This window comes from Channa argus, chromosome 18 (genome assembly GCF_033026475.1).
Source record: "Channa argus isolate prfri chromosome 18, Channa argus male v1.0, whole genome shotgun sequence".
Lineage (NCBI taxonomy): Eukaryota > Metazoa > Chordata > Actinopteri > Anabantiformes > Channidae > Channa > Channa argus.
Genome location: NC_090214.1, coordinates 9,776,383 through 9,799,682, shown reverse-complemented (window position 1 = coordinate 9,799,682; position 23,300 = coordinate 9,776,383). Strand labels below are relative to the sequence as shown.

The window sequence follows — 23,300 nt, the reverse complement described above, 5'->3', positions numbered from 1 at the left end:
CCTTTATAGAAAGTATCAGTTATTATAAATATCAGCTACTGATTGATCTAGTACTATTTAAATCTTGTATTGCAAAAAGCAAAACACCAACATGGTAAATGGCCACTTATATAGCGCTTTACAATGTTGATTCCCATTCACACACACACACACAGAGATGGAAGTGGCTGCCATGCAAGGTGGTCACTTAACCAACTTGAGATTCAGTGTCTTGCCGAGGGATACTTGGACATGTAGAGGGGAGCAGGGATCGAACCACTGATCCTGTGGTCTGTGGATGCCGGCCATACCAACCTACAGCCGGTCCATAGTCCCCCAACATAATTTTAAATGATCATTTTGCATGGTATGCATTTACTAAACCATTTTTACAAGTTGACTTTGATTTTATGACTACAGTCAACATTTCCACAAACACAATAATTATATTTATTCCATGCTGTATATTTTTAGAGGACAAATGCCTTGAGTTTGTCCTTATATGCAACAACATATGGCAGCTCAAAGTAATGTAGTACAGTCAGTAACAAATTTGTCCTTAATTTAAGAGAATTTATTTCACAAAAAAAAAAAATTTTCTGGTAAATTGGGGTTTAATTTGTTTTTAAATTTTTAAAGACATCACAAAGGTTATGTTTAAACTTTTCTATTTTAGGAAGTATCTTAACTTTGTTCTATTATAAGTCCAAAAAATGAACTGCCATTTCTATGTCTTCAACACTGTTATTTGTTCACATTATAACATTATCACAGTGATTGTGGTGGGTCAGTGATGGCCTGAAGTTTAGAGGAGCTGGTCTTTGACCCACAACCTTAATTATATTGGTTGATGGTGAAGAAGCAGGGTTTGCACTATGACCATCGATGTGCCCGAGCAAAAATATTTACCCCCAGCTGTTGCAATAGAGTAAGAGACACTTGTACTTGGCAACTTTCAGATGTGAATGTGTGAACAGGTAGCCCCTAAAAAAGGAGTGGGATTCCCAGGCCAACTAAAAGACCCAATCATTAGCTAATTAGCTAATAGCAAGAGTTTATAAAGGAATCCACTAGAGGGCGGCAATGTCAAACCCAGCCTGCACCACCGAAAACATAAGCCATGCATGAGGTCATGTAACATCAGTAAAGTTCATAATTGCTATGGTTTATCCAGGACCACGGACAGCTACAGGTACTGAGAGTACAGCAAAGAGTCTCCACAAACCTTGTTTTAGAGAACTAATGATGAAAGCAACACAGTAATAATCACAAAACACTTTAATAAGTGACGTGAGTAATTCAGACGTGAGAAAGCTTAAAACTATGAGTCACAGTGACTTCACAGAATTAATTTTACATTTCCATATAAGGTATTTGTTCTGGCACAAATAACCATTAAAGTACACCACAACCCTGCATAAAAAAATGATTTCCTGTTGTTACACTTTTTATGCAACTTTGATGTAATCAGGTAAAATCCCACAGGTTAGCAAATCCTTGTTTTTAGGTGTAGTAAGAGGACAAGGTATCACACTTTTCAGGCTATACACTACCACACATATAAGGACATATTCAAGTTAGAGAGCAAAGCCTGGTACAAGTGTACAGTAGATCCCCCCATGTAGCAATTCGCTGTATGTGATACAAACCTTTCCAAAAGGCTATTGAAACACCTTTGTGTAAAGCCATTCAGATTTATCCTACTGCAGACTTTGCTTGTCCAAACATAGTCCCAAATACTCTGGTATTCTTAGAGGTCGAGTTAAGACATGTAAAAACAAATCCCATAACTACAAATGGCCAAGAAACTGATGTGAAGTATTTAAATAATAACATGATTTTATTATTTTATTTTTATGGAAACATGTCATGTCATACATAATTCTCAATAACAACAGGACCATTTAAATGAAATCAAGGGTTATCTTTGGGCCTTGTGTCCAATTCAAAAAGTCTTTTAACAAAAAAGTTCAGCTTACTTAGTTTGTCCTCTTATGTGACACCTTCTTGATCCCCTTGGGGAAATTGTTGTGGACAGCTGCTACATTCAAAGCCAACCACGTGTCTTGTCCAAGGACACGCTGACATGTGACCAGGAGGAACCTCACTGTCTTCCGAACTGCAAAATAACCTATCTGCACATTGAAAAATAACCCTGAAACATTTTTACCAGGAAAGTTATGTTTTGACATAATTTCCACACTTTACTGTAAAAAGGGGGGCATAATGTATTCGGTGTACTGTACGGGATGACACTGAATCAAAAGGTCACTGGAGCAGCTGCACTATTTTTTTTTAAACTGACATCTGTGCCTTTCCCACACATTTGTGCAACTACGGGTGCATGTGATGCTATTTCTTAATAATCTGACAGCTAGATTGAGCTAGAAAAAAAGAGTCAAAAAGTACCCAAATTTTGGTCATGAATATTAAACATACATGACCATTATTTTACTATTACTTTTCAAAACTGATTGAAGAGGATACAACTCTTGACTATTTTAAGAGGCGTAATTCAGATTGACTTTTTGTTCTTAAAACAAAAACACAGACCTGCTGCTGTCTACAAGCATCAGAAGTCTCATCAACATTTAATCAACAGAATTACTTACTGATTTTAAAATAAGAGATGACATAACATTAAGGTAGTGAAATTGCAGGATGTAAGCAGGGACAAACCCGCTTGTGCCAAGTTAGAAACTACATTTTCTCAGTTAAAAATTCCACAGTATTACATTTCAAATATCCCTTCTTTGTTCGTTAATAAACGTCTTTTAATCTGTAATTTCTGAAAATTAATCTTTCTCAAGACCTCCTCTTGTTGAATGTTTTAGTTTTAGTGGGGGTGGCTCAATGTTGAGCTCTTGACGGAGGTCTTCGAGGCTCTGCTCCCATCGTCTCTCGTAAAAGATGCTGAGGACACAGCGGGCCTGCCGGCCATTCCGCAGAGCCCAGGGGCCCAAGGAAGTAAACAGTGACCGTAAACGGCTAGAAGATTAGAGAGGAAAATTTGTATGTATGATAGGAACAAGAAACAGGAAACTTGTCAAAAATCTGTTTTATTTCTACCAAGGCAGAATACTGCACAGTTCCCCAGAAACTCTGGGAGGTCAAAGCACTGACTGAATGAGGAAGAACGGAAATTTAAAAAAACAGAGATGGTTAATAGGCATTGTTTAACCAGTAGGAAGCAATGGTAGACAGTTTCGTCCGAAGTTTAGATATGCATCATAAAACTTAGTTAATTTATTACTAATTTAACTCACATTTGTTTACCATGTACAGTGTATTTGCCTGGGTGAAATTAGTTGTTCATAAGTCCTTCCCTACTCGCAAGGTTGAATATCACTCTGTCGTATCACAGTTGAACCCAGCAAAAGACCACTTACAATATGTTGCTGATAGAAACAAAGAAACTGCTGACACCAGGTTTTAGTAATGTTTTTTACTGCTCATTTATGTTTTTCATAAAAGATGTTAACTGGTGGGCCTATATAGTGTGAAAGCACAATCAATTAGCCTATGGAGTTTATCGGCTTTTTGAGCAAAAATACAAATACTTCATTGTTTCCAGCTTTCATGATATGAACACTTCCTGGCTTTCAGTGATACTATCTGTCAATATTTTTGAATGTTAGATAGTAAAACTGAGGGACTTTAAACATCAGTTTGGAATTAAAGATGGTAATTTCTGAAATCAATTACTCAGCTAATTAAGTTCTAGTGGAAACATGTTTAAGGGGGTGTGCATTCTTAACTTTCTAAGACCAACATTTATTCATGCTAAGAGAGGAGAAAGGGTTTTTATCTCTTTATTTTTCCTTAACAAGTATTTGTCACTTTTTATGACACAACAGTATACAATGCTATAACTGTCTTTCAGAGGAGAATGTTCTCTGCAATCCCCAACTTGCCTTTCACATGATTTCTAAGTTGCAATTTTTTGAGAAGCAATTGTGATTTCCAACGTCAGAAGACCCAGTTGTGTTTAAGCATAACTCGATTCATATGGACAGTGTTTTCAGAGATTTTAGTAAGCCACTCGTACTGATTTATTACCTGATCAAACTGCTACAGAGGTTATTAAAATGTCTCAGTTGTCCAGCACTGTACTGAAGTGTGAATAAGAACAAGAACTGGTATTGTACCTGGAATTTAGTCGAAGGGGCCCCAACACAGCTCCAAGAGCGCACATGGGAAGTCCCGTCTGGGCAGCTTCAAACAATTTCACTGCCACTTCACCTGAAAGCAGTAGGATGACACAGAAAAAGAAAACAAATATGCAAACGATTTAAGGTGAAAAAACAAGAAAGAACAAGAAATCCTCACGGCTATCTTGTGAAACTATTGAAAAAATGTTTCTCTTTCAAATGATACAGTGAAGGGAACCTTGTCATCAGCAAGACAGCAAAGTCAGATCAACATTTAATATAAAATGGCTTTGAAAAGCAGGAAATTTGTAAAGGCAGCTGGACAGGAAGGCGTGGGATGAGTATTTATTTGCCCTGCCAGCAGTCAAATGTGTGGCTCCAGCTGTGCTCTTCAGCTAATGATGTTTGTCATCCATATACGCAAATATTGTTGAGACTGTACAGTAATTCTGTACAGTAACGAATGTTCAGCTTGGTATTTCCTTTAAATATTACAACGTGACTCTGTAAATGCCAAACATATGCAGGATGGTGCAAGCCTGACTCACCCAGCATGTTGGTAGGCATGCCCAGTAAAGTGTGCAGCAAATCATGGACCTCTCGATATCTTTGCATAACATAAGCTAGTTCCTCATTGTCCACAAACTTCACCTCTGCCCTGGTATCAGGTGTCACATGCTGATGGAAAAATTAAAAAACAGAAAACTGAATGTATACATAAAGATTATGGTAAAACATAGATGCTGAAAAGTCAGATAAAATCAGTATTAAGAAATGTAAGAGTAGAAAGTATAAACTTTTCTCAATCAGGAGTTTTAGAATACATCTGTAAAGACTGACATTGTCCTCCAAAAAACGGAGGTACTCTCTCCCAAAGGAGCCGTCAGGCAGTGAGGCCATCTTGCTCAGATCAAGTGTAGACAGTCTGATCCGGGGCCTCTCTCTGCAAAACCCAGTCAGTAACAAAAAAGACTAAATTAAAATGCTATTTACATCTACAGTACCTAAATTTAAAAACATCTAAAATGTTCTATTGTGACTTACATGAGGATAATGTTGCCTTCAGGGTCATTTCTCATCCTGTTCCTGAGATTTATCAGTGCTATGTGTCCTGTTGTCTCTCCAAGGACTGCAACCATGTCTGAGTTTTTCAGGTGGTTAAAAGTACAATACAAAGACTTTGTAAAATCTGCCTGGAAGTTTTCCAGACAGGAAATATTTGATGCAATTATTATTGTATGAGCCAGCATTTCTACAGATAGATGAAAACTAAGCACTAGGAGTCAAGAGCAAGATACCTGTAGCCTCAAAACCAAATGTCAAATGACAGGTGTTCGTGCTCTCTTCTTCCATGAGAATTTCAGGTTATTTACACATAGTGTGGCCTTGCTTTAAATTTGCTCTCATTTCTGTTTCGAAGAACTTTTAAAAGTATGTAACTTCTGCACTTGAGCAGTATACAGGAAAATAACTTTGGGTACAGTCTCCACCAGTATCACTTTCTTAAAAACGGAAAAAAGGACTAAACATTATTTCAGGTTCCTTTGAACTGCCATAGACGATGCCAAAGATAGAAACTTTCTGGTGTGAAGCATGGATAACTTCCATTCAATTCTTCTCTTTATGTAGAGAATGTTAAAAACATGTTATAACAAAACTCTTCTTTATTGCTAAACTTTTCAATTCATGGGAGGGCTTTGTTTTTCTTTTAGGGCCATTTCTCCTCTATTAATAGAAATACAGACAAAAAATTACCAAAAAAGGGTTGAGGGAGTGAGTCATAAGTGAAATACATCTGGGCAGGGACTACTCTGTTATCAAAAGCTCCTTGGGAACTCCTTGGAAAAAGTATGAGAGAGAGAGAGAGAGAGAGAGAGAGAGAGAGAGAGAGAGAGAGAGAGAGAGAAAGACTAAAATGGCGAGCATAAACAATACTAGAGACTATAGCCTGAACTCAGTGCTGAAGATGTGAATGTCTCACCATGTCTGTAGGGGTTGTGTAGTGCGGCAACGCCTGACGCAACAGCCAAAAGGGCTTTCTGAATCGGGGTGGTGGAGATGTGTCCAGGATACAGCCCATCATAACAGCTGTCTGTAAACCCACTGCTGCCACTGTGCAGCTGCTGGACATGTACAGCTGAGAACAAGGAAAAGTAGCATTAGAAACCTACGCTTTATTTACAGTAGAATCTGTACGCATTTAATTTTCATCCAGCTAACTTATTTTTAGAAAGCAGTGTGGCGACTCCTTTGTTATTCATTGTTAAAATTATGTTTCTCCTCGGTTCTAAATAAAAACAAAAAGGCTGAGTAAAAAAAAAAACTGTAAGAGAGAGTGGTTACTAGTGGAAACCATACTCAGCATTGTATTTATTTGCTGACTACAGATTATTCACATGCAGTAGAATGAAGTTGGGGCAGGTAAAGCCAGCATGCTCTGGGATATTTTGACTCGTGTATAGAATTCTTATTTCATGCGCATTTGTGCACGCACTTTCATTATTGTAAGAGATTTACAGTGTTTATATCATGATTGATGTTGGTGCAAGACTGGTGTGCTTCTTCAATGTAAGCATGCGCATACTAAATGTCTAAAGGCCTTAAAACAAAGTTAAAATAATATCTCAAAACGTAGTTCTTTTACATTTTCTCATGCACGTATATATGTACAATTGTGATGATGACATTAACATTTATTATAACAGTTATCAGTTTATCTTTACGGAGATAAAACATGAGCATGAGTTTGTGTTTTGGTCCAAGTATAGCTAACTAAAATTTAAATTTGGGAATTTTTGCTAAAACAGCTCCAGCTGAAATTAAAACCAATCAAAGAACCAAAACTACTGTTAAATCGCCAGCACTCAGATCTAGATAAGAAACTCCTTTATCCACCAAAAATAAGGGGGCCCGAACTTTAAAGAGGTCGTTAACTATATTTAACGTTAAGTGCAGATAAAGCTAATGTCATTCGTAGACCACTAACAGGAGGGATAAACTGAACTGTGTGATATGTAGTTAACCCTAGCTTGTTTGTGCACTTGTTATGCATGCAGCTAAATTATGAGTCCCTTTACTTTTACATTCTAGCTTCTTTTCGCAGACCCCAATGTGTAAAGTCGTACCTTTGGTGATTAAAGCGCAGCGTTGCCGATTAAAGCGTAGAAAGGCTTTACCAACGCGCAGCGACATTGTGGACAGTGGACACCAATGCGCCTGCGTCTACAGGCGTAATAGCTTTTCACTCCTTCGCGGTCCTCAAAAAGGGCGGAGTTTGTTAGATAACCTGAATGCACTTTAGAGTTACATACTAGTGACTCCGCGCTTCCTGGTTGTAAAAGTAGGTGCATATCGAAACACAATATTGTAAACACAGGATACTAAAGGTTGAACTGCCCTTCACACGCAGCAGTGACCGAACTGTTTCGGTTCTTGTGTTGGTAGAAGGTAACTTAAGCTGATGTCTTTTCTTGTCAGGTGAGTTGGTTAGCAGTCAGCTAACTGAGTAGTTATTGCGTTAAACACACACATTACTAATCAGACATTAACGCTACCTAACTTAACATTAACCTAGCTACACCAAGTTTCGTGGTTGGCTAGGTATCGTCACTCATAAAAAAAAATAGCGTTAAAAAAAGGGTAGCTTAAGTTAAATACTTGGGTTTCATTATTGCTCGTTTGTAAACAATATTAAAAGTCCCTGAATTTCAGAAATCATAATAGCTGATGTTCTTCGGTAGCATGTGATGTCGCGCACAAGATAACTTCGAATGACATGTTGTCTCGGTTGTTGACTCATAGTTAATGAGGAGTCATTGCCTGTGCTCTATACTAGCTGACGTGTCTCTAGCTAACGTTACACCCATTCGTATGAAATACCGAGTTAGGTTGGTGCACCATTTAAACTCCAACTGTCACTCTTTGCAAACTCGGTGAGTAAATATTCGTGCTTTGTTTCAGTACACAGTCTGAGAGAAGGGAGAGAAGGGTCCTGCGAGTCTGGAGACGTTTCACCGTAGCATATAAAATAGTGAGCAAGAACATGGCGGACTATTAAAACATAAGCGCAACAGACGTTTTTAAAGTTCTTTTTAGAGGATTTAGGAAGCAGTCACGGACAGTTGTTTGAGACAGAAAGTAATGACTATGAAGACTGATTAGTTAAACTTTATTTTCATTTTTTGATTGAGAATGTTGCTCTTGGCGTTTGTTGATATTTTAGCTGGCACTTTTTAGACATATGCATTTTGTGGTCCAGATAAATGTATGGGTGCCGTTTAAAAGCTAAACCAGGTAGTTTATTCAACACTTTTAAGTGTTCAGAGCTGTGTTTGTGTGTCTCTGCATGTCATTTCACTTCTTGTTTCTGGCATTTTCCTCCATAGCATACAAAGGTTTCTGGCTTTTTATCCTCAATGGAGTATATAAATGCTGCTCTTTACCTTCCAAGGTCTTATTCCAGCTTCCTTTGCTCTTGTTTTCATTAAGATTTTTTTTATGTTACTCAACAGGTTTGTATGAATTGACTCATACACTGTCTCACTGGGTGTGCTTGGGAAGAAATTGTGAAAGATCAGACAGGCCATAGAAAAAGAAAATGTTAGTCATGTTGTGATTTGAATGCAGTGCTCTGTCAGATATGTATTAGTACCGGGAACAGAGGTTCTATTGAAAACCAACAATGGTTTATTTCTTGAAAATGAAATGCGAAACATGACAGCTTATTTATAACTTACCAATATTCTAGAAAAGTGAATGTAGGTTAACCAATATAGCAAGTCTACTCCTCTTGCAACGGTACTGTAGTTTAAAATATGTGTAAAGTGAAACTATTTCAACATAACCTAAATTTTAAATATATAAGAGATAATAATGAGATAAACCATGACAAAATATTACAATTTGCTGCAAAAATGCTTTTTTTAAACAATAGTTAGTAATAATTGTTTGCTAAAATATGTTACAAACACATAAGAAGCTTGTAGCTAATTATGTTAAGTTAGGATTTAACCAATAGTCTAAGCACAACTTTTAGTTAATAGACAATCCACCAGGGAGGACTATGATTGAGCTAATATTGTTTTGTAGGTAAAATTTTTATATTTAATTTTAATGCGGCTAATGTCTATTATAGGTTTACTTGATATAACCCTCATGAGAGTCACCAGTTAGCCTAACTTGCAATTTGAACTATTAGAGGAAACACACACAAGCATAAGAACATACAATCTCCATCTTAGAAGTTAGAATCTTCTAGATTCTAACTGAGTACCTACTAATTGTGAGGTGGCAGTGCTAACCACTCCTCCTGCCCCTGTTATTATTGTGTTTTGATCTGCTTTTTTTGATTATATCTCATTCTGTGAAGATCAGTGTGGAAATGTTATTTGTTCAAGAAACTGCACTTTAAAGCAAATGATATGGGGCACAATAAGCTTTTTATTTTCATTTCAATGAACTTAATCATATAAACTAAACTTTCAATAAGTGCTTATGATCAGCAAAGTTCACAGATTAGCTTATCTCAGCTTTATACCAAGTTATTGATGCTTGGATAGCTGTATTTTTAGAGAACAGCATTTCCATAAATTTCCCCCCTAGGTTTGCTTTTTTTTAACCAAATGTTGGAGTTGGAAAACACAGTATTTGCTTCTACTTTGTAATAAAATGCAATCTTGCTGATTCAAAATGCCATGTCCCCTGCACAGGTCAATGACATTTTGACTAAAATTTATGGGTGTTTGTTCTTTTAAAAATGCTTCAAGCAAGTGTAGGTGGAGACGTTCAAACATGGCTTAGGTATGAGGCCAAGCCTGATAAACAACACTTTATGACCTTTAGCTGTTTGTAAATCACTAGAAAGATACAAAGGCTATATTTTTATGGCATGTCACATAATGCTGCACCAATCTGTTAGATGGTGACATACTATACATGTGAACATTTGATTAATTGTGAAACCTAATTTTGTGGGAATGAGAGAATATGTCAGTAAATGATGACATCTACTGGAGTATAGGGAAAAACACCCCACTCATTTTCCTACATCTCAGTTTTCGATGCATTCCATCGAAAACTTTCCAAATAGAAAATGCACTGTGAATGCTTCAACATTGAGAGGATTTTCCAATTGCTCAATAGTGGTGAAATAGCTGAAATGAAATATCGCTTACTTATATACTCAATAGGCAAACTTAAAAGCCCGTTAGCTGTAGGCACTTATGTGATGTCATAAACAACGTCCTCAATTTTTAGAATTACACAAATCGTAAAAAGTATCAAAAGATATTAAAAAGCCGAATACTAGCAATAATTGCCTTTTCATTATTTGAACCTTTTGGAGTTTGAACAGCGTTTCCAGCTGAAAGTATACTAAAAGAAGTAGTTAGGCGCCAAATAACGTACAGAAGACAGAATAAAAATAAAGATTAAGATACCATTAGATTACATATTAGTAACAGAATAAACTAACAGAAGACATGACCTTTCCTCAAGGATAAAGTGTCAAAATGCACCGCCATTGGAAAAATATTTTCTTAAATAATTGTTCATAGTGAGTGTGACAAAGAAGAATAAAGTCTTTGTGTTTCTGCGGCTTTTGACCTGGCTGAATTTTGTACTTGTTAATATGGTCCATAGTGCAACAGAAAACAGCATTGACTTTTCCACCAGTTAGGAAACAGTCACTTTCTATATTTAGAAGTGCAGAGTGTTTCGGTGTTTTCTATGCTAAAACACAACACAAGGATTTATGTGACTATCACAACATATTGTTAAAGTAGACGGAAATCATCTGTTAAACTGCATGAATTCCACACTTGTAGACATGGAAAAATTATCAGTGGCTACTCAATTTGTCAGTGTCATACTTGATATTTCCACCAGATGGCACTGATGGAAGTAATATTCCCATCATAAACGCAGTCATTTTTAATTTTTACGCTTACATATGTGTAAAGCACAAATAAATATTGCAAATATTGTATAAATATTGTCCACACAACCAACTGTGATTAATTGATAATTAGGTCCTGCTCTGTGAGTTGTGCGCAGAGCATCAAGTAACCACTAGATGGCAACCCAGTTATAATTATTAGCTCAGTAACACGTCAAAAAATTCCACTTTTAAGTACCGAATGGTGTGACTACCTCAGCGGTCATCATTCACACAATTTTGGAGTGGTCCAATGTTAAAATTCTGATTTCGATTTCTCAAATCTGCCAGATGTGCTTCTGTTTATGGCCAGCACAAAGTTGAGGCCTAGACCATAAGTGTACATAAGTTAATAGGTAAAAAAATTGTAATGAAATGCAGTACATTTGCTGATTAGTGAGTACCAAAAGTATTGACGAAGGTCTCTAAGTGTTTTGTCTTTGCTGTTTTTTCGCTATGCCAGTCATTTTATTTGAGCAGTTCAGATAAGTATCTCAGCCACAGAATGTTTTTCCCCCATTGCAAGATAAAGGTTGATAACAAATCAAGAACATTTGCACATATCCTATGTAGACAAAGGTGCACAAGTTTAAAAACATTCTTGTCTGAAATCTGCCATTGGTGCAGTTATAAGTACATACTGGCCAAGCAAAAGCGTTTACATTAGATTTTTAGTTTCACACAGGTTTATTTGAACCACAGTGGTTTCACTATTTAAATGCACAACCATTTATTATCTGCAAACAGTATATGGCCATATTACAATTGTATATGATTAAGGATGTCTACATATTTTGGCTGTGGCACATACAACATGTTTTAGGCTGTGCCATGAATGTTGTCCAACACAAGAAAAATGTCACTAATTTCACAATGATTAGTCAGACTTTTATTATCACTATACAGTTGCTTTGGGCCTCCTGCTTATATTTTACTTTCAGAATAGCTGCTGAATTTCCCATGTATCAACACTCTTTAAGATTCCAGTCATTCCTTGCTAGCATGAGTTTTAGTAGTGGTATTGAGTATGTAGTTACAGGTATGACAGGGGAAACACAGGCCATTGTGAATTTGTCTGTTTGTGTTGCACAAGAGTTGTATGGCATTTTGACAGCAGGCATGTGTGGTTTTCACTCACAGGATATAGCACCAGATTGATGGAGAAGAATGGCCCGAATCTCGATGGACTGTTCCACTTCTTTACCAGGGATTCCCCTCAGTGTGCTTTCAGTGCCCATGGAGAATAAATACAAATGTCAGCAGTGTCTCCAGGTCCTAAGGAGGCCTGTCCAGGCTCAGTGTGGTCACCGCTTCTGTGTCCACTGCTTCAAACTGCTCACCAGGTAGACTGGAGGTCCTTTCAACACTAGTTGAGTGCCTAAATTTGTTACCATTGCTAAAATGGCAAAAAGAGTTAAAAGGTTTTCATCAAGCTTTAATGCTCAGCCAACTAGTGCAATTACTCCATCATCAGAAGTAACAAAAATGGTCAAGGAGTGTTGAAAAGAAAATTATAGTAAAAAAAAAATTAATTCATAGCAAAGGTTTGCTTCACGTTTTATGAAATGTTTTCTAATACTTTGTATGTCTTCCCTTTGCCTTTAAAATGTCCTCCGACCTCTTTGGGTACACTCCGAACACTATTTGTACCAGTTAGCCTCTACAATTTTTGACTGTAGGAATGGTGTTCCTCCCCTACAGGCAGTTTTTCTCACCGCACATACATGTGCAAATTATGACCAAATAATATAACTTAGGTCTCATCAGATCACATAAGCTCGTTCCAAAACACATTTGGTTTGTTCACATGATCATTAGCATAGTCATAGCTGCCTTATGTCTACAATTAAGCAGTGGCTTCCTGGCTGCTTTTATCCCAAACAATCCTTACGTGTATAGAGACTAAGCGGGACTGTGGACATGTGAAATTTTGTTCCAGTTGCCTCTATAAACCTTCTTTTTTTTTTTTAGTTATTTTTTCTTCTTCTTTCCCTTCATGAAATAGTCCATCCTGATTGTGGATGCTCATCACCATTCGTATCCCTAACACTTTAAAATAATTTTATATCCCTCTTCAGCCTTATAAAGCTTAATTTTGAAGTCTTCTGAAAACAGTTTTCCTGATCCCATTGCTATTGTTACTCTCAGCAAACTGCTGGAGACAAGCCCAGTTTAACACACCTGGTGCCACTCATCAAGCATTAAGAGTTGACTGTCTACATCTGATTTTACGTATTAAAGCTAATTACCTAGAGGGTTTATTATTATTATTATTATCATTAATGAGAATGCAAACCTTTGCGCTTATATAATTTTTTTAAAATTTTACTATAACTTTCTTTTTATACTATCTTTGGCCATTTTGGGACTTTTGATGATGAGAGGACATTTGCACCAGGTAATTGTGCATTAAATATTATGTTGATGAAAAAAAACCTTTTTTTTACTCTGTCACCATTTCAGCGTAAGATGGAGCAAATTTTTCTTTTAATCAACTGTGTGAATGCGAACCCCTTCTCAATTAATGCTTCCACTCTAACTGGACATGCTTCGGCACATCCTGTGTACATGTCTCTGCTCGCCTCTGAGGAATCTGGATCGAAGATGAATTACTAAATGCAGACTTTTCCTCAAATGACTGGAATCTAATACTGATGATACTGAATCACAAGGATGTGGCTTAGGATGCTGGCTCATTCTAAAGGTGTTCATTGTTTTCTTTTTCCTGTCATTGGCACACTGGTTGGTCATTTGCTAAATAAGCATTTTGAATTCATGAGTAACCCACTGGTGTGTCACCTTTTGTCTCCTGAAACTTTGACAGTATCAGCAGACATAAGGTTACAGAAAACGAATTCATTTTATACAAATATTTAGTACAAATCCAAAAATAATATAAAATAAACTAAACAATTAAAAGATGTACTGCATCTACTGGTCTCATTTGACACCATTTACACCACAGCATAAAGCACGCATGTAACTTGTGTTTTCACATGTGAACCATCTGAACACACAAATTGCCCGTGTCATTTGGATTTCATTACATGTTGAATTGTGTTTTCACGTGAGAAACTTTTCTAATACTAAATCATGTCAACCATGTGCTTTTTATTGAGTTTTTGTTTGTGCTTGTATTAGTCATGTGTTTATCCTCGACCTCGCTGATACATTTGTCCCAGTCATTTCCCACACCTTTTATGAAGCTAGCAAATTACAGCATTTTTATTGCATTGCACGCTGTTTTCACTGCTCTAATTGAATTCTGATCCATACTGGTCAGCAATTGGTCCAATAATGGATCAGGAGGAAATTGCTGCTGACTATAAGTGCCAGTTAGCTGTTTTTCACTGTAAAGTCACAAACCCGTTTTGTCTGTTAGTTCTGGCCCCAAGCCTTGTGAAGCCTGTCGCCAAGAGGAAATATATGAGGAGCCTATTTCCATTCTAAACAGCAGTGAGGTATGTTATTGCAGTATCTAGCTTCTTTCTTGTACTCCACATAACACCCCTCAGTCCACATCTGTTTTAAAGGAAATATCATGACTACAGTGTGGTGGGGGATTCCCTTCATCACAGCCTCACACAATGCAGCCTACTATGTCTGTCAGTTATTGTAATTCATGTGTTCACTGAACTATTTGCTTCCCCACAAGGCATTTCCAGACAATGCAGCAGGTCGAGAAATAGCAAGTCTGCCTGCCAGGTGTTTGAACCAGGGCTGCAATTGGACAGGCTCAATAAAAGAGTATGAGGTGAAGTATAAAGTTCTCCTTTTTGGCATTGCATGTGTGCTTACTGTTTTCAGTTTGAGTTGTTGTCTCTGCCCCCTTTTAAACCAGCTGTACCGCATGCCAACTAGTCAGTTCTTTCTAATCTTTCCAAAATCACACAAAGTACACTGTCACATGTTATTCTTGCGTTCTAGGGCCACATTTTTGCACACACTATTACATGCACTGGAGCCACAAGCTGCCAGGAAACAGGAAGTGAAACTTAACATGCAAGCTGGAAAGTCCCCCATATTCAGCTTCGTAAACAGTGGAAAGTACCAGGACATAAAAGGCCATTTAACTTGACTAGCTTGACATCTGATGGTTGGTTAGTTTAGCATTACAAAATAAAGACACTGCTAGTTTTAGAATTGCTATGGGAACTATTGAGTTTATACTGGTTGTAATGCAAAATAGAAGCCAGATTAGGCAGTGAGCCATGTGCTTCACACAGACAGTTGTTTGCAGAAATAAAGAAAATCCCCATAACAGTCATCAAGAGTTATCTATCTGCAGCTGTTCTGTTTATTCTGTAAATATTTAATTGTTAGTTATTTACAGTGGCCCCTTCCTGATACTAATTCTGTGTAGAGGATGTTTGTAGCACTAGTTGTCTCTTTGTGGTTTTAAATAATCATACTGCGTGACCTTATCTATATAAAGTTCTACAGTGGAGATGCTAAAATTATATGATGACAGGAAAAGGGTTTAAAAGGAAAGCACTAGTCTGATGCTTGAGATTATTTAGCATGGTCTGCAGATGTGGCTCTGACTGGTTAGCATGGCAATGAGTCTTTCTCTTATCTATGAAACATGTGCCTGGCTTTCAGTAACCAATGGATGAAAAGTTTTCTGAGATATAATTACCCCGTGAATATGATTATTATGCTGTGTGATATGCCAACGTGTTTGTGTGGAGATTTGTGGGCTGGTGTCTGAGTCAGTGTGGCCTGGAAATATCCGCGCTGTCATTAGCTAGCTATGCAAACCCTAGCCTAAGTCTTGCGAAGCTTAAAAAATAGACAAAATGTGGGTTTAGAGTGCCGTGGTAAGGACAGGGATGTGACTGAGAAGCTTTAAAAGATGATTCATATGTAGTTTTTTTTTTATTCGGCTCAAGATTTGCCGGCGTAGCATATATGAAAAGTGAGCAGGCAAAGCGAAAAATGGGCTAACCTACCTGTGGCTCTTGCTCTGTGGCTTCACCGTGCTGTTGGTAGTTATTGTGAAAGGCACTAACTTCTCGGGGGACTAACTCCACCTCATAATCGAGCCCCTCCTCTTTATGTTTCCCGGCAATTTTCGAAACAGTCTTTAAAAATATGACAATAAAACATTTAACATTTTAAAATCAAAACCAGATTTTTGTTTCAGTAATATACTTACACTTTGTATTTCTGGTCATCCTTGTATTTATACTTATGTTTCAATATATTATTTTCCTGTTTTTGTTTTGTTTCATTTTTGTTTTAAGGTCAGCTTTCCTTTCTTTTCGCTCCTTAATGTTTACATTTAAACAATTTCGTACAAATAAATAGATATAGAATCTGAAAGCAGTTCTCTTAATTAAGGAAAGCCTTACCCTTAGCTTAACTTTGCTATTAACCATACTAATTCAGTGTTGTGTAAAAAAGCAAAGCTTGTTTTTCCACATTGCAGCTGACAGTACAGCCATGCATGCTTACATATTGTTTTGAGTGTATTTGTGTAATCTTTGATAATATTTTTTAAAAGATAAATACCAGACATACACTGATCAGGCATAACATCATGATTTAATGCTATCCAGTAAAGTGGCTCTGCCATGAATGTTACTTTTACAAGGTTATACTTTCTCAGTTTTTAGGTTGAAACTGTCACAAAGGTTATAAATGTGTTTTGTTTTTTTAATTGAAGTCATGCTGGAGTGCATTATAAGAACAGGTGATTCTAATATTTTGGCCACCCTATTTACAATGTATGAGCTGGCCTGATCAGTGGAACCTGACCTGCATGAGAAGGACACACTGTAAGAGAGACGTGATAGTAATAGGCCTGTCCTGCATTTCTAGAGTCAACATGAAGGTCGCTGTGAATATGAACGGATTCAGTGTGAGGCCTGCCAAAACTTTATTCTTCATAGAGAGAAGGACAGACACAATGAAAGAGAATGTGAGGCACGAACACTCAACTGCAAATACTGTAAAATGACCTTCAACTTCAAAGACATCAAGGTGATAGACAGAGATGATGTACATTCAGAAACTTGCTAATCATGTCTGCATTAATGGGCACTAAACTTCTCATATTGATTTTAGGCCCATGATGAGATCTGTCTGAAGTTTCCCTTACAATGCAAGGACTGTGGAAAGAAAAAGATCACTAGAGAAAAGGTTTGAACTTTTACTCAGATTCCCTTTAACGATTACTATCAGTTGCTCCTCTTTATATGCATAGCCACTGAATAGACTGATGCTACATTCAGCACAAATAAAACTAGTTATATTTTATGCACCATTTAATAGATAAAATGGTTAGGAGGCTGCCAACTATAATCACATATGAGTACCACATATTCTCTGTTAAGTGAATTTGAAGTTGAATTTATGATGAAGGTTTTGGGAATGGTGCCCTAATTTCCTTAAGTTTCTTTTTCACTATACTTGCTGCAATCATTTTTCTGGTTTTGTTGTTGCATTGTTGGAAACTGGTCCATTAACATTTCATTTGTCTTTTCAACCTACAGTTCAGTGATCACATCAGGACCTGTGGCAAGTCAAAAAGCGCCTGCCCGTTCAGTGAAGTGGGCTGTAAATCTGTGGTTTGTATAACTTAATGAAATATATTGTGTTTATTTATTATATAATTTTATTAAAATAGGTTGATTTTAAAATCTGATTTTGTTATTTTATGGGAATAGTTCAAAATATTGGAACATTCCCCTTTTCCTTGCAAAGATTCTGTACACTAAAGAGAAAGCTGCAGATACTGTTAGCTTAACTTGGTATAAGCACAAGGTCCAACAGGCAAAATCTGCCCACCATCACCTACTAAACAATCCAATTAATTATGAAAACATTATGCAGCAAATTAATTAATTGTGAAAGCCCAAGATTGAACAGACTGCAGTAGATATAATATTTTAACAGGCAAGCTTTAGAAGTGCTGATAGACAGATTTTTAAACTCCAAGCAAATCCTGTCTAGCTGTTCCTCTATTGTACCTTAGCTTATGCTAAGCTGTTGTATTAAATTAAATGCATGCACTTATGTGTAAGCATTAAACCTACCATATACATATAAAAGTGCTTTTTCTTGTCATTTAAATGTCAGCTAGAAAGTATTATTGTCAAAATGTTGAACAATTCTTTTCTAAAATAATTAAATGGGGCTTATTTTAAAAAAAATTGTCATTTACTTTCCACCAATCAGAGTTTAGCAACATTTGAAAAACATATCTGATGGCAGTTGAGGTGTGTATATCTGTAGTGTTAAAACACACCCACACATTCCTGAGAAAACGATAAAAACGGTTATAAAATTTTTCCCTGCACTTTGTTTATTAACGCTCATTTGGTTTTGAAAATTAATGTTGCAGAGCAATATTGGAGCTTTGAAACCAAAATTTCAGGGGATTCTTATAAAAATGTACATTTTTAATTTAAACACATAAAAATTAATATCTATTTTGTTATCAACATTTTACCCATTTACACCATTTAGCGTTTTACTGACATTTTTCCTACATCCAGGTGGTTAGAAGGGGCTTTGGGCATTTTGAAAATACAGTATTAGCACATCAGCAGATAGTGTGGTTACAATCTTATTTGATTGTTTTTTTTCTTTTAATTGCTTTTTACTCGTAAGTAGGCCAATAAGATTAACTTCTTTATTTCCCTTAAAATAACTGCTACCATTCTAGTATTACAGTAGGGTAGGTGGTCACCACTAACCTGGCTGATTTAATGTAGGTTGTGCAGTTCTTACATTTCTGGCATTGTTTTCCTCAGATAGAGAATGGGAAGCTCAGTGACCATGAGCAGAGCAGCACCATGGAGCACTTGCGCCTGCTGCTGCCCATGGTGCTGTCTGTGGCTCGAACACGTGTGGAGTCTTCTGGTCCTGGGGAGTGGCAGGAAGATGGGCCTGGTCTGGGCCTGTACAGGGCTCCTGGGGAAGGAGTCGTAGAGGATTCAGGTGCTGCAGCCCCCCTGCAATCTGTGGACCTGGATAAAAAGGTAATTGTAAAAGAATTTAATGTTGTGTGTAAACCACTGTTGTTTATTAATGTTGAATGTAGAGATGATTGTATTTATAACTGTTAACAGGTGACTGCTTTAGAAAACATCGTATGTGTCCTGAATCGGGAGGTGGAGCGAAGTTCTGTTACATTGGAGGCTTTTGCACACCAACATCGTTTAGACCAAGAAAAGATTGAAAATCTATCTAACAAAGTACGACAGCTAGAGAGAACACTGACTATGAGAGACTTGCAGCTGTCTGAGACAGAACAGATGGTGCGAGAGCTCCAGTTCTGCACATATGATGGGATATTTGTCTGGAAAATTGCTGAGTTCTCACGTCGCAGACAGGATGCTGTGGCTGGTCGAACGCCAGCAATGTTCTCGCCAGGTAAGATGAGAGACATAATCAGCACCCATCATTTATTATTTCAAAGGTCTTCTGTGCATATAAAAATATCTGATGAAAGGTTATTTTTGAATTTGAGTGAGCTAAGATCACGTAGTTCATGTGATCATAACTCCTGGCTTGTAGACGAGGGGAAATTCCACTAAACTCCACCCTTATTGTTCTTTAGGGAGGGTGCATGTCACTCCTATAGTCACGTAATGTGGTTTTTAGAGCCTGTTTATATTCTGCAATCTCCTTTTTTTCCTCCTTTGCAGCATTTTACTCCAGCAAATATGGCTACAAAATGTGTCTGAGGCTGTATTTGAATGGCGATGGAACGGGTCGGGGAACACATCTTTCATTGTTCTTTGTCGTTATGAGGGGAAAATACGATGCCTTGCTCAAGTGGCCATTCAGTCAAAAGGTAGAAAATGTTTTTTCCACTCATTTTACTCCATAATGCCCACAACAAATTGTACAAAACAAGCTGGACCCTTCTTTTTCCCAGGTGACTCTCATGCTCTTGGATCAGAACAACAGGGAGCATATTATTGATGCTTTCCGCCCTGATGTCACCTCCACTTCATTTCAGAAGCCGATCAGTGAGATGAACATTGCCAGCGGCTGCCCTCTGTTCTGTCCACTGGCTAAACTGGCTGGCAAAAGCCCTTACCTAAGAGATGATACAATTTTCATTAAAGCCATTGTAGACCTCACAGGCCTCTAAGGTGTAGACTGTGGAAGCTACACTTAAGAAAAAATTATAACCTAAGCAATTCAAACTATTAAAACTCTATTGTTATATATATATATATATATATATATATATATATACACACACACATAATATTAATATGGTTGTGTAATATAATATATAATATGTGATTTGAATACATCACACTATAAATTAATATAATTTATATTTTTAAAAGAATTGCACTTCATGGTGGAGGGTATGCAGTCAAAAATAATTACATCATGGTGGTGGATAAAAACATCATCTGTCTTTAAGAAGCTACAGTATGCAACTTCTTCAAATATCTTTTAGTAGAAATATTCTCCATAAATAGTAGTATTAGACTGGGTAGTGGATTGAATCTACATCTCGTGTTAGTTAGTGCCAGCTTAAGTTGCACATAGTAGCTTTAACAGCTGAAGAGTCAAAATGTTATTTCATGAGGTCTGCAATGATGTCATCCTAATGTGACCCTCTTGTCAGATTATAAAAACTTAATCAGTGCTACATAAATAATAAATATCTTATTTTTTATATATATATATATATATATATATATATATATATATATATATATATATATATATATATATATATATATATATATATATATATATATATATATATATAGTATGAAATCAAGTCAGTTTTATGTTACTAATATGTGCCATTTCTTGTTATGTAGGTTTCTTTAGAAACAGAAAGACCAAACATAACATAACTGCTTAAGTCTATGTAAAGGTAGATATAAATTATGTAATATTATAAACACTGCACTGTACCCTAAATCTCTCTCCTCTTCTTTTTTTAATCAAATGTGTGTGAAATGTTATATTTAGAGTTTTTTATTTGCTTTAGACTCTAATCGGAAATCTGAACTCACCTTTTCTGGAAGCTTATGTGCTTATAGCAAAAAACAGATGGTTAGAAGTTGCAGTGATTTTTACTAACATACAGTAAACTATTCTTGTTGACAGGACTGCATGGACTACATTGTACATACTGGGTTTACCAATGAAATTAATTGATTGAAACTAAAACACACCCACCAGTAATGTGGATTCACGAAAGGAAGCTAAAATTGAAAAATGTAAAATGTTTGACTCGCCTAAAATCAGAAACATTTTTAATCTACTCAGATTTAAATTTTCAAAAAATCACAATGAAAATTTAAAGTACTTTCAGATCAAGTCCATTCTCTCCTGTCTATTAAGCCACAGGTTTTTATCACCATTACACTGAAAGTTTGATTCAGACTTGAAATTCAACACAGAGGTGGGATCTATTGATGGATAGGGACTGATCACTGAAGAATGTTAGCAGGGAGTTGCACGCCATACATTAGGAATTCATAATTTGCAAGTTATCACCTGGGGACACTGGTTTTCCTCTTGTTCGACAGTTAATTCAGTAAGGTTTTGGGTCACTAATTGATGTGTGTTTACTGTTGTTGTAAACGTTTGAAACAAATGGATATGTGTTAAAATATTTGGAAGAGAAGATTTTTGATGTGCCAAGAAGGTGGCGATAATCAAGTGGATCTCAGTTTCATTAAACGTATTTTAGCAGCTAAGAAAATGTCTAAATGTGTTAAATTCGGTCTAATCAGTGAGTTGAAAGGTTTTGTTAACTTTTTTGCAATATAATCCCAATTATATATTGTTCAGCATAAGTCACAAATGTAACACTTAACAGTAAAAATATTTTTTCTTATTTTAAGTCAGCATGTATCGTCCCTTATTCACTGCTATTTAGTAACGTAAATTTCAAAGGAAATATACATATGCAAGAAAAAGTTTGGAAACGACTAAACCCTTCGTATTTTGTTGTTTTATATCAATCAAATGGTTGTAAATGGATAACAAATCGCGAAAATGAACAAGCATATTTGAGCCCAGAATAATGTTAAACTTTACCTTAAAAAAAAAAGCAACAACAAATCTTTAGCATTCTATTGATCAGTTTTTGCAGAACTTCCCAAAGGTCTGTTATCTCCAATTAGTCGATGCCCAGAGGGAATGGCATGAGTCTTCAGTATGTAGCAGTATCCATGCTGATTGGAGATGTTTAACATTTACATTTGATTTCTACCATTATTATTTTCTCAAAAATGCTTATAAAATAATTAATTTTTTATATATATGTGTGTGTGTGTGTGTGCTTTTTGATCCACTTAAAACCATTTAAGAAAACCAACAAAAAATAAAAATATGTAAGTGTGTATGTGCAAACTTTGTCTTGCCAGTGTATGTTTTTTGTTATGCAACAGTATATTTAGTTGAAAAAATGTGCAGAAATGAGTACAAGATTAATTGGTTAGTTGATAGAAAATCTTCATATTTGATTGATTTTTAAAATCATTCAACATCAAACACATTAAACTCCATCGGGTCAAACTAATTGATTTTGTTCAACATTAACATGTGCTGTAATGTCCACGCATGTCCCTGATGTTATCGGATAATGACTCACTGAAATAAAACAAAACATATTGGTGCAAGACCAGTTGAAGAAATTTTCTTTTTTCTGTTTGCTCCAGTTGTTTAATTTACTTCTTTTCATTTCAAAAGTCAACATGTAATTTGCCCTTTAGTGCTCAACACATACACTTGTATCTAGATTAAACTACTGACTCCATGTGACAAATTAGTTTCGTTTAAACAAACAAACAAAATAAAAAAAAACACCAGTGACAATGTCACAACTTTCCCATGTGGGCCACTGTTGCCGTTTGATGTTCTATTGACTATGCTTTTAGGTTATTTCTGCTGCAGCAGCCTATGCACAGCAATGTGCTGGAGAAAAACCACAACCAAACCACTTGTAGGTTATTTGTGCTTAACCCCATTTCTAGTGTATTTTCTGCTGCTGTAAACACAAATGACACAATGTTCTTGATATAGTGAAATCATGCTTTCACCAATGTAAAAAAATAAAAGGGAATCTCCACAAATGTCACACAGAAAATGTCAACTTAGTTATGTCGAGTAACTACTCAACCTGTGAAAACAGGTGTAATGTCTTCAGGTCTCGCGGGGGTTTTGTCAAATATAAAAATATAAAATTTGGGGTGTAAAACCCACAAATTAATGTGCATTTACCTCACAGGCAGGGTCAA

At 36.4% G+C, this 23,300-nt stretch overlaps 2 protein-coding genes across 6 annotated transcripts; one reads left to right on the top strand and one right to left on the bottom strand.

Moving 5' to 3' along the window:
• Window positions 1-1,242: 1,242 nt before the first annotated feature.
• coq4 (coenzyme Q4 homolog (S. cerevisiae)) lies at window positions 1,243-16,070 on the bottom strand. Of its 2 annotated transcripts, XM_067483155.1 has the most exons (8): window positions 16,017-16,070; window positions 6,112-6,267; window positions 5,886-5,968; window positions 5,175-5,271; window positions 4,971-5,073; window positions 4,679-4,808; window positions 4,128-4,221; window positions 1,243-2,967 (listed from the first exon to the last, which is right to left on the bottom strand). In XM_067483155.1, the coding sequence occupies exons 3-8, from the start codon at window positions 5,923-5,925 to the stop codon at window positions 2,775-2,777; spliced, it is 657 nt and encodes a 218-aa protein (XP_067339256.1). In that variant the 5' UTR covers window positions 5,926-5,968; window positions 6,112-6,267; window positions 16,017-16,070; the 3' UTR covers window positions 1,243-2,774. The 2 variants fall into 2 exon arrangements, with proteins under 2 accessions (XP_067339256.1, XP_067339255.1); XM_067483154.1 differs by lacking the exons at window positions 5,886-5,968; window positions 16,017-16,070 and adding an exon at window positions 7,256-7,413.
• Window positions 7,467-22,687, top strand: traf2b (Tnf receptor-associated factor 2b). Of its 4 annotated transcripts, none has more exons than XM_067483150.1 (11): window positions 7,467-7,607; window positions 12,205-12,407; window positions 14,447-14,525; window positions 14,720-14,818; window positions 16,888-17,049; window positions 17,134-17,208; window positions 17,562-17,636; window positions 18,825-19,052; window positions 19,143-19,446; window positions 19,722-19,870; window positions 19,955-22,687. In XM_067483150.1, exons 2-11 carry the CDS (start codon window positions 12,232-12,234, stop codon window positions 20,171-20,173), a joined length of 1,566 nt encoding a protein of 521 aa, XP_067339251.1. In that variant the 5' UTR covers window positions 7,467-7,607; window positions 12,205-12,231; the 3' UTR covers window positions 20,174-22,687. The 4 variants fall into 4 exon arrangements, with proteins under 4 accessions (XP_067339251.1, XP_067339252.1, XP_067339254.1 ...); XM_067483151.1 differs by lacking the exon at window positions 7,467-7,607 and adding an exon at window positions 7,761-8,062; XM_067483153.1 differs by lacking the exon at window positions 7,467-7,607 and adding an exon at window positions 8,136-8,160.
• Window positions 22,688-23,300: the final 613 nt, after the last annotated feature.